This window comes from Aptenodytes patagonicus, chromosome 3, assembly GCF_965638725.1.
Source record: "Aptenodytes patagonicus chromosome 3, bAptPat1.pri.cur, whole genome shotgun sequence".
NCBI lineage: Eukaryota > Metazoa > Chordata > Aves > Sphenisciformes > Spheniscidae > Aptenodytes > Aptenodytes patagonicus.
In genome coordinates, this window is record NC_134951.1 from 29,882,245 (window position 1) to 29,895,560 (window position 13,316).

Genomic DNA, 13,316 nt, shown 5'->3' on the forward strand with positions numbered 1-13,316 from the left:
TCTTTTACGTTTGTACTAGAAGTGATTTGTCCTGCCCTTTTTAAGAGAATTTGGTTTTGTGGTGATGTTTGAGTGCACCCTTCTTTAGTCTAAAGTAATCCTGTGGTGCTTTTTCGTATTTATTTTTAATGAGGAAAAAGTCTAATCTCCCCCTGGCTACCACCAGCTGTTCATTTTAATGCTCTTAATTTCTGAATGGCGCATGCGTAACTTTTACAAAACAGAAATCATGACAAGTCGAGATTGGTACAAGGCTCTTATCTCTTGGTGCTCTGTGTGCCATACTCTTTCATATCAAACAAAATCCCTCTTCGGGTCATATTGAGGCAAGATGAGATGCCAAATAAGTCAGTGCAACTGTTACGAAAGTCGCTGGAGCACTAAAATGTCATGCCTGCCTGATTGCTTCTGTAGTTTAATAATACTTAAAAAAAAAAATTTTAAAAAAATTGAGATTAGCTTACTGTAAGCTACTTGCTTTGTATGTGGGTTTGGGTGGTGGGTTAATTTTCTTAGCTTTTCAAGGTATACAGAAATGACCACTACTGTTCCTGTAGCGGTCACAGAATGCAAACCTTTACTGAATCTTTACCAAATATGGTGAAGTTTGTAGAGGTATGAAGTTATGCTGTCTTCTTTCTTAAAAGGAAAGTATTCTATCATCTGCTTGTGCTGTCCCAGCAATGTTTACAATGACTGCTGTAAATTGGGAGGAGGTGAGGAAGATGGATGACTAATTGTTTCAAAATTAATTTAGAAAAATTGGCTGACATTAGCACAAAGATACTTTCTGGCAATTCTTTCCAGCTAAGTAGCTTTAATAAAGTCTGCATCTGCATATTTCTTTGATGCTTCTAAACCTCCTCAAGTTTCCTGTAGAAATTCTTAATTCAAGTGGTTTAGAGCTCAATTGTAACAATCTGGGTCAAATAATAGGGTCTGAGTTATTATAAAAGTGGATGTAAACAAGTCAGAAAACTTATGGCAAGCGGCAAGTACACGCAAAGTGTGTGCTCAGACGGCAAAGCTCTGCATGCGTGGAAATTTAATGTAAAGTTCCCTTTGTAAATCTGTGCAAGTTCACTTTCACTGACTGCTGTATCCCAATTTCTGGGAGTCCTTCTGTTTCTTCTTTTGCTCAGAGCTCCATCGACAATTGGCCGAACATCTGCAGCTGTACAGAATTCACTGGCTCATTTACTAGGTGATTTTCCTCTCTGTGAGAATGAACTGCTGCATGCCCCGAAATGGTCATACCAGCTTTCAGATTGCTTCTGAGATAGAGGACTTCATTCAGACTTCTGACAGGCTTGGGACCTCAGGGCTTGCCTACACAGTAAAATGGCTGCGACGTGTAATGGCTGCCCTGCAAACCCAGGGCTAGCTTTAATCAGCATTGGTAACAATAGCAGTAAAGACACAGTAGCACAGGTTCAGCAGGTGCTAAGTGAGGGGGCAGCCTACTGTGATAGCAGGTATGTATTTTGATTGAAAACATCCTAAAAACTCACGTTGGTTCATCTTTACTGCTATTGTTACGGTGCGGGGGAGACTAAGACTGCAAGCTGGTTTTGGTTGGCTGGCCCAAGCCATGGTTGTGTCCTTCTGCTATGTATGGGAACTGTTGTGTTTCCATAATGCCTGCGTATAAAGAAGGTTCTTCAGATGAACTTCCTGTTCAGATGAACTCCCTTCCTACTTCCTGTAGGTGAAGGGAGGAAAATAATCTGGCATGGCATTTCTTGGGTGTGGACTTTCTCTTTGATCCTATTCCATGACAGCTCATGTTTAAGTGTTAGGGTATGTGACAAGGTATGTATCAGGGTTTGGAATAAGGCAAAGCTGGAACTAAGCTGCTATTTAGCAACATGGCAATTTGTAGTGCTTTTGGTGTAGACCATCTCCCTGGCTCTGGGCCTTCTACAGATACATCAGATGTCCGAGACCTGGGAAAGTTGCTCTTCCTGCTACCTCAAGGGACCTTGTGTGTGTGAATGAGACTCTTCTGTACGTTGATCTGTTTTGCAAGTGGCACCCATTTTTTACGATGCTGTAGTTTAAACAAGAGGCAGCCAGCGGCTTCACTGCCGAGGTGGGAGTGCAGAAACCATGAGATACACACCCTCTCCTCATGTTCTTCTCGATGGTGTCTATAGCCAGAGCAGGGCTGTGCGGTCCATCACATGAACACAGCTGTGGAGAAGATGGAGAGGGGGATGTAGGCATGGCAGCAACGGCAGTCCTGACCCAGCCATCACTCTTCTTCACTGCAGACCACAATGAGGAGGATGAAATCTGTGTGCTTTGCTTCAGATGTGGGGGCCCTTCCTCCTTCCCTTGCCTTGTGGCCCCACAGGACCCAATTCCTGCCTTTTGTGTCCCCAAACTTCTCCCAATTCAGCTGTGAGTCACTTCCCTTCCTCCAGAGACACTCTCATCTTTCCAGCCCAGCCATCTATTATTTTGGAAAAGTGGTGACAACTGCCCCTTTACCCCAGCAAGAAATAGAGGGGACAGGGGGCAATCTACCCCTCTAGAGAGCAGAAAAAGTAGTTTTCATGGTGCCTCCAAGTTTCTAAAGGGGAAAGTATCCCGGGTTGCACAGGCAGTAATGTCGGGGCTTGTCCCGGAAGACCGTTTTCGCTTTTAAACCTGCATTTTGGTTCTGTGTTTTGTGCTATTCTCACTTTTAGGGTAAAATGCCATTTTGCTGTTAAAGAGTATAAGTAATATTTGATACGTTTGGACGCAACTATAACTGTTCTGTGCCTGTGTTTCATCGCAGCTTCTACCTGCGTGGAATTAAACCCCTGTGCGAGGAAAAAAATGTTCATAGCTGTTCAGCTATTTTGATTTCTGCTTTTTAAACCCAATCTAATTGATACTTAATAAATTGGCATGGGAAGAATGGAAGGATCCTAGGAAAAAAATGCTTGCAAACTGTGTCGTGGCTACAAATGGTTTCTGTTTGGGGTGGGAAGCGGTTTTTAATTATCTTCTACAAAGACCGTAGAGAGATGGATGGAACAATTGTTCAAATGAAGTTATTTCCATGAGCTCACAGGCAACGAGCCTTACTTATCCAACTACGTAAAACAAAGAAAACTCAGGCAATTAATTTAACGAGAGTGCTTGGGACATGATATCATTCTGAATGGACAAGCCTGAGAAAACAGCTATTTTGAATCTCAGTGAGATAAGCGTACAAAACAGTATCCCTGTGCAACAAAATCCCTCTTAGCTGGGTGCCAAAAATTGGTCTGTTAGAGCCATGGGGTATTTGCCCAAATGTGGACTTTCGGGATAAGCAAATTCCTTTTTAAATACTCACAGCAGTGGCAAGTAAAGCCTATGTGTGACTTGAATTGCTGGAACCAACACTCCCAGCAGGAACCTGAAGTACAAGAGATTTCTGTGCGAGTCGTTTGCTAAGTTGGTACGGTGGGTGCTTGCGAGGGAGAAGGTACCGTTTCATACAGTCAAGTTAAATACGATTTCAGAACAAGTCATTACTAGATGTGGATCCACTACCTTGGCTACCATGAAATAGATAATTTTTTTTCTTTTTGGCGTAGAAAGAGAACATTAAATTCTATTTCCAGTGAGCTTTTCTGTATTACCTTGGACAATAAGGGTTGGTAGAATGGCTTCTCTTCTGCAGGTAGTCGTGGGCTCTTACAGTTGGCATCAGAAAGACGTGCTATCCGTGGCAGTATCTCAAGTATCTTGTTTTTAGGAATGCTGCTCAGGTCCTGCTTACAGTAGGGGCTGTCTCTGGTTTACTTTTCTCTAACTCTTCTCTCCCCTCAAACAGGCTTCTGGATTTTTAAAGCATTTCTTGTTTTCCTCCTCCCATTTCTTGCATTTTCAGAAGTTTCAGCTGTGTAGCTCGCTTTTTTGATAGCTTTATATAAAAACAGTTGGGTGGTAGTGGTTCTCACTTTCTTTAATGAAAGAGCAAACCAATGAACTAACCATATATATAGTTCTGGAAGGCAACAGCTACCATCTCGAATGAGGCCAATATAGGTAACTGAAAACCTCCTTACTCCTCCCTTAGCTTCTGGTTTAGCAAGAGACAGAGTTCATGCTGCTTTTGGCTGGTCCAGGTTTTGCTCCTTTTGTCACGAAGGGGACTAGGGGCAGGGGCAGGGGCAGCTCGGGGTCTATCTGTGCCACAGAAAGCTCACGGGGAGAAGCAGAGGCACCGCACAGCCGCCCTGCGTTGGGGTGCGTGGCGGCTGGGCGCTGCTCTCGGGCACCCGCGTGGGACAGGACACAGGGTGACACAGGTGTCGCTAACAACACGGAACAACTGTCCCCCAGCGGGTTTAATCCCCGCGTGTCTTCTGTACCCCCGGCTCGCTGATGAATTCAGCCTGCCGTAATCGATGTTCCTGCTGCAAGGGAAGCGGTGCCTTGTCCTGCCGGCGGGGTCGTCCCGCTGAGCCGCCCCGCAGCCGGCCGGGGGCAGCGGCGCGGCCCCGGGGCGGCCGGCCGGGCCGGGCCAGGCCAGACGAGGCCACGCGAGGCGGCCCAGCGCGCTGCGTGAGGCGGCGCCCGCGGGGCCGCGGCCCGGCGCGGAGGCGGGGTGGCCGCGGGGGCAGGCGGCGGGGCGGGTTCCTTCTTTGGCCATGAGTGAGGCGCCGGCATTCGGCCGCCGCCGCCGCCTGCGGGACGCGGGGAGGGAGCGGCCGCAGCGAGGATCCGCCGCCGGCAGCAGGCGGGTGCTATGGCCCAGGCCAAGATCAGCGCCAAAGCCAGCGAGGGGGCGCAGCAGCAGCAGCAGCAGTCCGGCGGGCAGCTCCGAGGCCGCTTCTACCGCTCCACCTCCATGGCGGACCGCTCGAGCCGCCTGCTCGAGAACCTGGACCAGCTGGAGCTCAGGTGGGGCCCCGGGCGGCGGCGGCACAGCGCACCGCTGCGGCCGGGCAGGGCCGGGCCCGGGCGGGCGGAGGGGAGGGGGCCGCGGCCGGGCGCTGCGGGGCCCGGGGACCCGCCTCGCCCCGAGCCGCTGGCTCCTCACAGCGGCCCGGCGGCGGGCGCGGGCCCTTCCACGGCGGGAGGGGAGGGGAACGGCGCTGGGGTGAGGCTTCCTGAGGTGACCGAGGGAAAAAGATCCCCCTTCATGGGGGGCGGTGAGAGGCAAGTTTAAAAATGGCAGCTGCTGCTCTAAGGTGAAATAGCATGGCCTATTTCATGAAGATAAGAAGATGTATGTGAATGTATGAAAACAGACGCTTTTCAGCGAAAGCGCAAAAGGCTTTTTTGGATTTGTTACCATTTATGGTTTGGAGGGTCTTTAGCAAACGGGGGATAGCGGGTTGCTCGTGGTGCCAGGGCAGCAGTACAAGACGACGTGTACAAGCCCCGTGGTGGGTCGTGTCTGTCGTCCTGCTCTGTAGCCCGATAGCCCCTGTCCTGCACCTGTCGGGCAGGTGTTCTATAAGAAGTTGCAGGAAACCTGAGGATAAAATGTGGTGTCGTTCAGGCTCTTGGAGGCTCTTGCAAGCCTTTAAGCTGCAGTGCTGAATGCCAGCACGTGAGGCTTCGTGTCTCCCAAACCTCCCTTTGCACTTACTGGCTCAGCTATGGATGTTCTTGTTACCCATGTTTATGCCCACCTCCTCTCTGAACTGTACGAAGTCCTGTAACTGTGATGTGAACAGCATGGTGTTCTGCAGCTTAGGTATGTTTTTCCAAAGTAATCGCAAATACGATGTGTATTTCATTGTTGCGCCAAGACGCGTCCTGTCTCCTCCTGCTACTTGACGTTCCCCAAATAATCCCACCTGATTTTTTTCCCAGTTCAGCCGCATGAGAGACGATTCCTTGCCTTTAATCATCCTCCTCATCCTCGCAGCTCTGCCTAATTACACAGTGTCCTTCCTGAGGTGGATGGATGCGCAAGGTGCCATGGGTGTACCACTGATTCACCTCCTGCCGGTACTGTTTCAACACGCCCTTGCCTTCATTACAGCTGCATATTGATCAGCAGCTTTCACAGAACCACCCAGAATGTTTCTAGGACTTTCCTGTAATTAAAAGGGCTCTGTGGCACACAGGAGTTGCGTTTTCCCCTTTCTGCCTGCATTAGTTTGCATTATTCAGGAGTGGACTTCATGAGCTATTATATTAGCCTTTCACTTAGCTTGATTAAATCTCCTTGAAGTCCTTCGCAGACTTCTCTAAATTTGACTAAACAAAATCGCTGTCTGCAAACAAGTCTCGCTGCTCACATCCAGGTCTAGCGCGTCAATACGTAATGACAAAATGAGCAGCAGAATATGCAAAAATGTGTTTCAATTTGCTGAGCGACTGAAACAAAGCAGACAGTTCAGTTAACCAGAAATTAAACCCCAAGTTAAACTTGCCAGTTTGCTGTGGGTCTTTCAAACAAGCATATTTTTAAACGCGGAACAATTACGAAAAAAGAGTCAAACTACTTTGATTAAAGTCACTCAAGTCTTTTTTTTTTTTCCGTGCGCAACTAATCAACATGCCTCATTTCAAAGTTATTTGAATGACAGGAGGAAGAGCTTCCACGCTTCTTCCTTCTCCAGCCAGTTTAGTTTAGCTATAGACCCTCGAGATGTTGCTTGTAAATACAATAAGTGAAAATTTGTCCAAGTGAACTACAGCCTTTAGTTAAACCCTTTGACAATCCTCAGTTCTCAAGTTGCTTAAGGTTGGCCGAACCCCACGGCAACCCTCGTCCCTTCGGAAATGCTCTGGTTTGAACAGCTTTCCCTCTTCTCCCTTCCCTTCCACCACAAGAGTGACGGGGTATTTTTGTACCTCCCTGCTAGGTGTTTGCGGAGGGACTTTCTTTTGCAGGGAAACTGAGCGGGAAAGGGGGATTAATTTGGCTGCCAGGGAGCGAGCCCCGCAGGAGGGGCAGCAAGGGGGGCAGGTGGCACGTTTGTCCCTTGTAAGGGCTTGGACCTTCATATTGCCCTGGCTGCTGGCAAATGCCAAGACATCTCGGGAGCAGCTGGAAGCGGGACCAGAGTCTCTGTTTATGAGTCACCGTGTTCTGGTGGTTGTGTTAAGTGAACGCGCAGTCCTAGGTGTAATGATACATGAGATAAGTCAGACTCTTCCCTTTTTTTTTTTTTTTAAATCTTAATTTTTTTGTACTTTTTCTCCTGTTCTCCTTCGGAACGGCTGTATTCCCCCACCATTCATTTGTATGTTCATGGGACCGCTCACCTGAGAACGGAAACTCAGTCTAAGCAGCTGAGGATGCTGGGGTGACCCCCCCGCTTTGCCTCCGTCCAGTGCGCTCAGCTCCGTTTCAGGGAAAAAGCTGCACTGTCTTCAGATGTTTCTTATTTCCTTTGAAAACTTATCTGCACCTCCAGCGCACAAGCTTTAGTAGTGAGCTATTTAAGTCAGTCAGTAGTTTAAAGGACGGAGTTGTTGCAGCTGTCATAAGCAAGCAGGTATCGAGTTGCTGGTGTGGAAACAAAAGCGCAGGCTGGTCCACCTGTTCCTCGGGGGAATGCTCTGCTCATGTAAATGCTATGTAGGAAAGAAAGGCGCTGCACGGCTAATCGCTCTCGGACCGGGGAAAATCAGAAGTAAGGAATGTTGTTTTAGTCTTAGGTAATGGAGGAAATATTTAGTTGATGTTCAAAGTGACAAATACAGTCCCAGTAAAAATATGATTGTATGTTTTCATCTATTGGAAAAAGACCATACTGCTGCATTGAGATAATTGGGCATAAATATGAGTATTATTTTGTGTTCTCTTTTCTTCGCCTTCTATTCTTTGGTTAGTTGGCTTTTTGAGACTTGGACTGTGTCTCCACCCTTCTCCATGGCAGTTACCTCTGCTAGAGGTTTATCTCTTCCAGTCTTTTTTTTTTTTTGTCCCCCACCCCAAGAAAGTAAAGATTTACACAAACCTGTGAAGTTAAAGCGCATTTAGGAAAGAAGTTACGAGAGCTGACTGCGAGATGTGGACGTGACACTCTTGCAGCGAGTGAGGAGAGAAAGGTGTGCAGTCCCTGCCGGGGCCGGGGTCTCTCCCAGGCTGTGGCCTGGGGGCCGGGAGGAGCTGGCGGGACCCACCCCAGCGCTGGGGGCAGGCGCCTGGAGGCCTCGGTACAAGCCGGGGTGGTGAAATAGCCTGAGGCTGTGGTGGGTGTCTCACCTTGATAAAGCCCCCCCAGCATCTTCTCTGGAGCGCTAACTATCTTCATGAGGCTGGTGTGAGTGGTTTCCTTGTTTTTTGTTTCCACCCCCCCAGAGTGCTGTTCTGAAACGATCCTATCCCGTTGTTCTGACCTCCGCGCGATCCGGGTCCCTAGCAGTTGGCCATTTCCTCCGCTCCGCTGTCTTGCCTTTCTCAGGCCGTTTCCCCCCTCCGTCTGTTCGAGGGTGTAACTCCCGCTGGCTGGCTGCCGAGGTGCTGCCTTTGCTGCCCATACGCTGTGTTACCGCACTGTGCCTCCACCCGGCCCTCGAGAGGTCTCTGAAAGCCGGGGAGTTTATTTTTTAGGGTTATTTGGTCCTGTCACACTGCTCCTAATTGGTCGAGATGGAAATTTTTAGAAGGGATAGCAGAGGGGTGGGGGAGTCCTGACGTGCTGCTTCCCTGTCCCTTTGCCCCGGTGGCAGGAGCCAGCGTGCCTCCTTCATGTGCCGTTACGCGGTGCCAGGGTAGGCACTCATTTGACTGCCGTTTATGGAAGCAAATACACTAAAATTAAAATCCCAGTGGATTTTAGCTGTGCGGCACTCTGTATTGCAGTTGAAAAACTGGTTAAAATAATTCCCAAGAAGCAATTATTGCAAATAAAATAGTTCTCAAGATTTGGTTATATGACTTTCTGTAAAATAATGTCAAGCAAAGCTCTAGTTGGTAAATTATGGGGTTTTTTTGCAGTATACAATCATTAATTCGGATAATTTGGCTTTTAGGTCCTACCTCACGTACCAGCAGCGCTTTTGGAAGCAGTGATGTTTTAGGCACTCTCTTTTGAATTGCACCAATTCAGGATGCATCTCCACAATGCAGTTTTTCCACATTCTTCATAGGGCCCAGCAAAGCCTGTAGAAATCACGGATTGATATATCCGCTGAAGGCAGACCTTTAGTTTTTAAGTCAGTACAATGATATACTGAATCTGATTTACAAACTATTAAAATTGAAACTCTATACTTCCAGAGTTTAATTTTAAACTTTCCAGTGACCACAATGCATTTTCTTAAATTGTAAAAAACTAGTTTTTTAAAAAGGCATGGCAAAGCATTTATGAAAATATTGCTAGACTTCCTAAATTACAAAGTGCAGACATCTGAAGTGTGAAATGACTCCACCTGCCTCATTGCTCTTACTAACCAGTCCAAAATAATAATTAAAAGTATTTGTTCTCAGCAAGAATTTGCATTGCATTAACTTTTCCCACTCCTCCTCAGAATGTACATTAAAGGCAAGGCCCAAAGCTTGTGCTTTCACTGACTAAATTAGGCTAAATATTTTGTAAAACTAACCATTTCGTGAGCAGGCTGCATGTGAGGTGTGACTATTTATATCCTCAGATGCTCCCGTTCTGTGGTTTTTTGCCCTCTTTTCTCTTACTGCTGTTTTTCCAAAGTTACCTGCCCTCAGCCAGCCTTTGAGGAAGGAGCAGCAGCTCCATACCTATCTCATCGGACAAGCCCTTATCTATAGAAGCAGCGATGATGAGCCACCACCATCTCGGGGCAGCGTCCAGTAATGTTGAAGAGCGCAGGGCATCTGAGAGACTTAACGTTTTGGTTTGTTTCCTCTTTTCTGGCCAGGTTTAATAAACATTTCAGGATAGATGGATTCCCGTGCTGCTTACAGCAGCTAGACCTCCTGAGCTGTGTGTTGAGAGCATCCATCAGCCAGGTTCACGTGATATTCTGCTTTTCTGTGGGGTCTGGGAATGCAGAGTTGACGTTTTTTGGCACAACTCTTGCAGCGAGTTACAGCTGGGCAAGTCCTCTACAAGCCCCTACCCTCAAGCCTCCAGGGCAAAGCCAAGGGAGGGGGATGTTTCCCTCTTGTCCCCACTCTCCAAAGACGACAGTTCCCAGATGTGCTTTTCCAGATGACTTGGCTGAATGCAAAAGCCCTCTCCCTAAAACCATGGCGGGGAATAAGACGTGAATTAAGGAACTAGACTCAAATTTCTAGTACGGCATTTTCACATCGCCCATGGCCAGATGAGCCTGTACCTTATGGCACGAGGAGGGCAGACTACAGGCACGCAACCACGCAGCTTGCTGTGACCAAATAGTTACCAGAGAGAGCAGTTTCTGATGGGCTTTCCCCTCGCCCTCACCGCATCCCGTGTGAGTTTCAGCACAGTGAACAGGACTGGAGCAGGGGTCCTGTTTCGGGAGGAACCGGGTTTCGTGCTTCCCTGCAAGCCCAGAAATAGGAGCTGCTCCCACAGAAGCTTCCTCCCCACGTGAATCACAGCGAGCGTCGCTCCATGGAAAACACCAGTGACCATGAGGGCAGGCGGTCCAGCATATTCTCCCAGCGACCAAGGCACGCCACTCAGGGTGAAGCCCTTCTCACGTTAATAAAAGCGTGTGAGCTTTGTTCCTCTCGCCCGTTTCTCTCCCTCATGAAAGGGGTCGTTCGGCTACAAGGCAGTGTTTGAGTTTTCCGGTGCGTTTGTTGCTTTGTAGGTGGGTCGTAGGGGTTCTGTGCTGCTGGCCTGGGGGCAGCGGGGGAGCCAGGCCCCCTTGCTGCCTCCATCCCCGCAGCTGCAGCCTTCACCCCCAATTTCCCCGATGGGGACTCGGTCTGTTTCTCTTCTAGTTAAGCAGCTGATAATAATTGCCAGTTAGCTACAGCACTTCTGCTACAGGGCTGTAGTACCGTCAGGCTCTGGATATCCAGACTAACCACGGAGTAGGATAGAACGGCACTGTCAGTGAAATAAAAGATTTAAGTCTGATCGAATTACTGTTGTTATTTTTTCCCATATTTGTTTGTTTTTTAAAATTCTATTGAGTCTTGACAAGTGAAGTTAAGATACAGAAGGTCATGAAATCAGAGAGTCTGGCTCACAGATAATTAAGAACTGACTGTACTTCTTAAGCTGAAGTTTAAAAAAACAGTTTGTGGCAGCTATATAGGTGAACAGCTATTTTATTATTTAAACATTTTGTTTGGTTCAACCATGTTCAGGGTAGAGGCTTTCCGTGACGCAGCATCTGCTATGGAACAAGAGAAAGAAATCCTGCTAGAAATGATCCACAATATACAGAACAGCCAGGACATGAGGCAGATCAGCGAAGGTGAGAAGCTGCTTTGCCGTACCCTCCCAACTGACCTGAAGTCAAAACAGCCCATGCCTTAGGGAGCAGCTCCGTTTGCTTGCTGCTGGTAAGGGCACGGGCATTGGAGCCAGCTACGGTTACTGAAGGGCCAGCCGTTACCCTGGGATCCGCTGCTTCTTGACCGTGTAAATTCCCAGACCGTTCAGCAGGATGGTCTACCATGAATGTCACTACTGTGTATGTGAAAGCCCATACTCAGTTCACTGATTTATTGTCAAAATCAGGGTTAATATAGCTCAGCTGAGGCAGAGAAGTTGATCATAATGATGATGATGATGAAACAGAGTTGAAAAACCAGCACTTTAATGGCTTTGACTACTGGACAGGCATGAGTGCTACTAAGTGTACAGCCTGCAAGAACCCGATGATTAAGATGCTTGTGGTTGTGTGATATATGACTTTATATTCTCTAAATCTGTACGTTTTGTATTAGGTGCTTTACACTGCTGGTTTATTGGCTCTTCAAGGGCCTGTATGTCAAATACGTTGTGTCCATATTTTAGGAGAAAACTAAGTCTTCAGAAAATAGAAAACCATTTTTTTTCATGGCCCCCTTAATTGCCTCTGGTAATCAGAAACCAGTTTTCTCTTTATAGCCTTCTGAGGTACCGTCTAAATCTCTCCCTCAGAGTGGCACAGAAGGTCCTTAATGTGCCTGTTCTGTTAATGAATAATGTTTCCTGATAATATTGTATGCTTTGCTTTAATGTGACACAGCAAGCATTGTGTTAGCAGCGGAAAAGCACTGCGGAATTTTTAGTAGAGCTTACTGCCTCTTTTCAAAGCAGAAGATGCTAGCTTCTGTGAAGTAAGTAGGACTTACTTAGGCAAGTGCAGAAACCTCATTTCTGGCCCCTGGAAATCTTGTTGATGGTCACTTACTTAAAAAAACCACCTTGTTTATTGCAAAGTTGTAGCAGTTTGATTGTCTGGATGATGCTACTTGCACAGGAAAGTATTCACCTGTAACCTAGAATACTTTCTTGTTTCCGATTTAGGTGAGAGAGAAGAACTTAATTTAACTGCTAATCGTCTGATGGGCCGAACCCTCACTGTGGAGGTTTCTGTAGAAACCATCCGAAACGCCCAGCAGCAGGAATCCCTACTGCATGCCACGAAGATGATCGATGAAATTGTCAATAAACTTCTAGATGACTTGGAAGACGCCAAAATCCGCTTAATGTCGCTTTACGGTGCGTGCACATCTGACGTGCCAGCAGGACCCATCGATCAGAAATTTCAGTCTGTGGTAATCGGATGTGCCATTGAGGATCAGAAGAAAATCAAAAGGCGGCTAGAGACTCTGCTCAGAAACATAGAAAATTCTGAAAAGTCAATCACATTGCTGGAGCACCAGAAATCATCTGTTCGACAGTCTTGCAACAGCAAACAGGATTAAACTACCCTCCTGGCTACTTCTGGCAAATCGCAGGATGAGCAGACCGCCATAAAAAGCACACAGAAGCTAAGAAAAAAAATTCTCTGTCCAAGCACGCGCGTATATACGCATGCACGCGCACCAAAGTATCTTTGATTGCGAGATGCGAGCATTTAGTGGGTTTTGGTAGCATTGGCATTTTCTTTTGGCAATAAGAATGCTATCAGGAGTTCTCCTGTAGAGTCGATACCGCTCTATTGCAAAGTGTAATTGTGCTTCTGCTGAACTGTCAGAAACTGTCAAAATCTAGCCTTTCCTCCATTCTCCTGGGGTTTTTTTTAAACTAAAGTTGTTTTGTCATATAGTGAGATTTCAGCTTTTCTCTGCTGTATACATACTGTGCAAACTAGACTTTTGGGGAAAAAAGGCAAATCGTGGCAATAAATCAAAAACATTAATAAACTGTATATTGTATTTTCATAAATGACACACTGTCCTACTCATTACCATTTGTAATTTTAATAATTTGGCACTGTTCATAAGTAGATCACTGTACTTTCAAGAGACAGATACCTTGTTTGTAACTGATAATGTACATTTGACTTAT

General features: G+C 47.0%; 1 protein-coding gene across 1 annotated transcript; it reads left to right on the top strand.

The window, feature by feature from the left end:
* Positions 1 to 4,641: 4,641 nt before the first annotated feature.
* Positions 4,642 to 13,196, top strand: BAG2 (BAG cochaperone 2). The gene is made up of 3 exons (XM_076332983.1): positions 4,642 to 4,887; positions 11,180 to 11,289; positions 12,330 to 13,196. Exons 1-3 carry the CDS (start codon positions 4,733 to 4,735, stop codon positions 12,728 to 12,730), a joined length of 666 nt encoding a protein of 221 aa, XP_076189098.1. The 5' UTR covers positions 4,642 to 4,732; the 3' UTR covers positions 12,731 to 13,196.
* Positions 13,197 to 13,316: the final 120 nt, after the last annotated feature.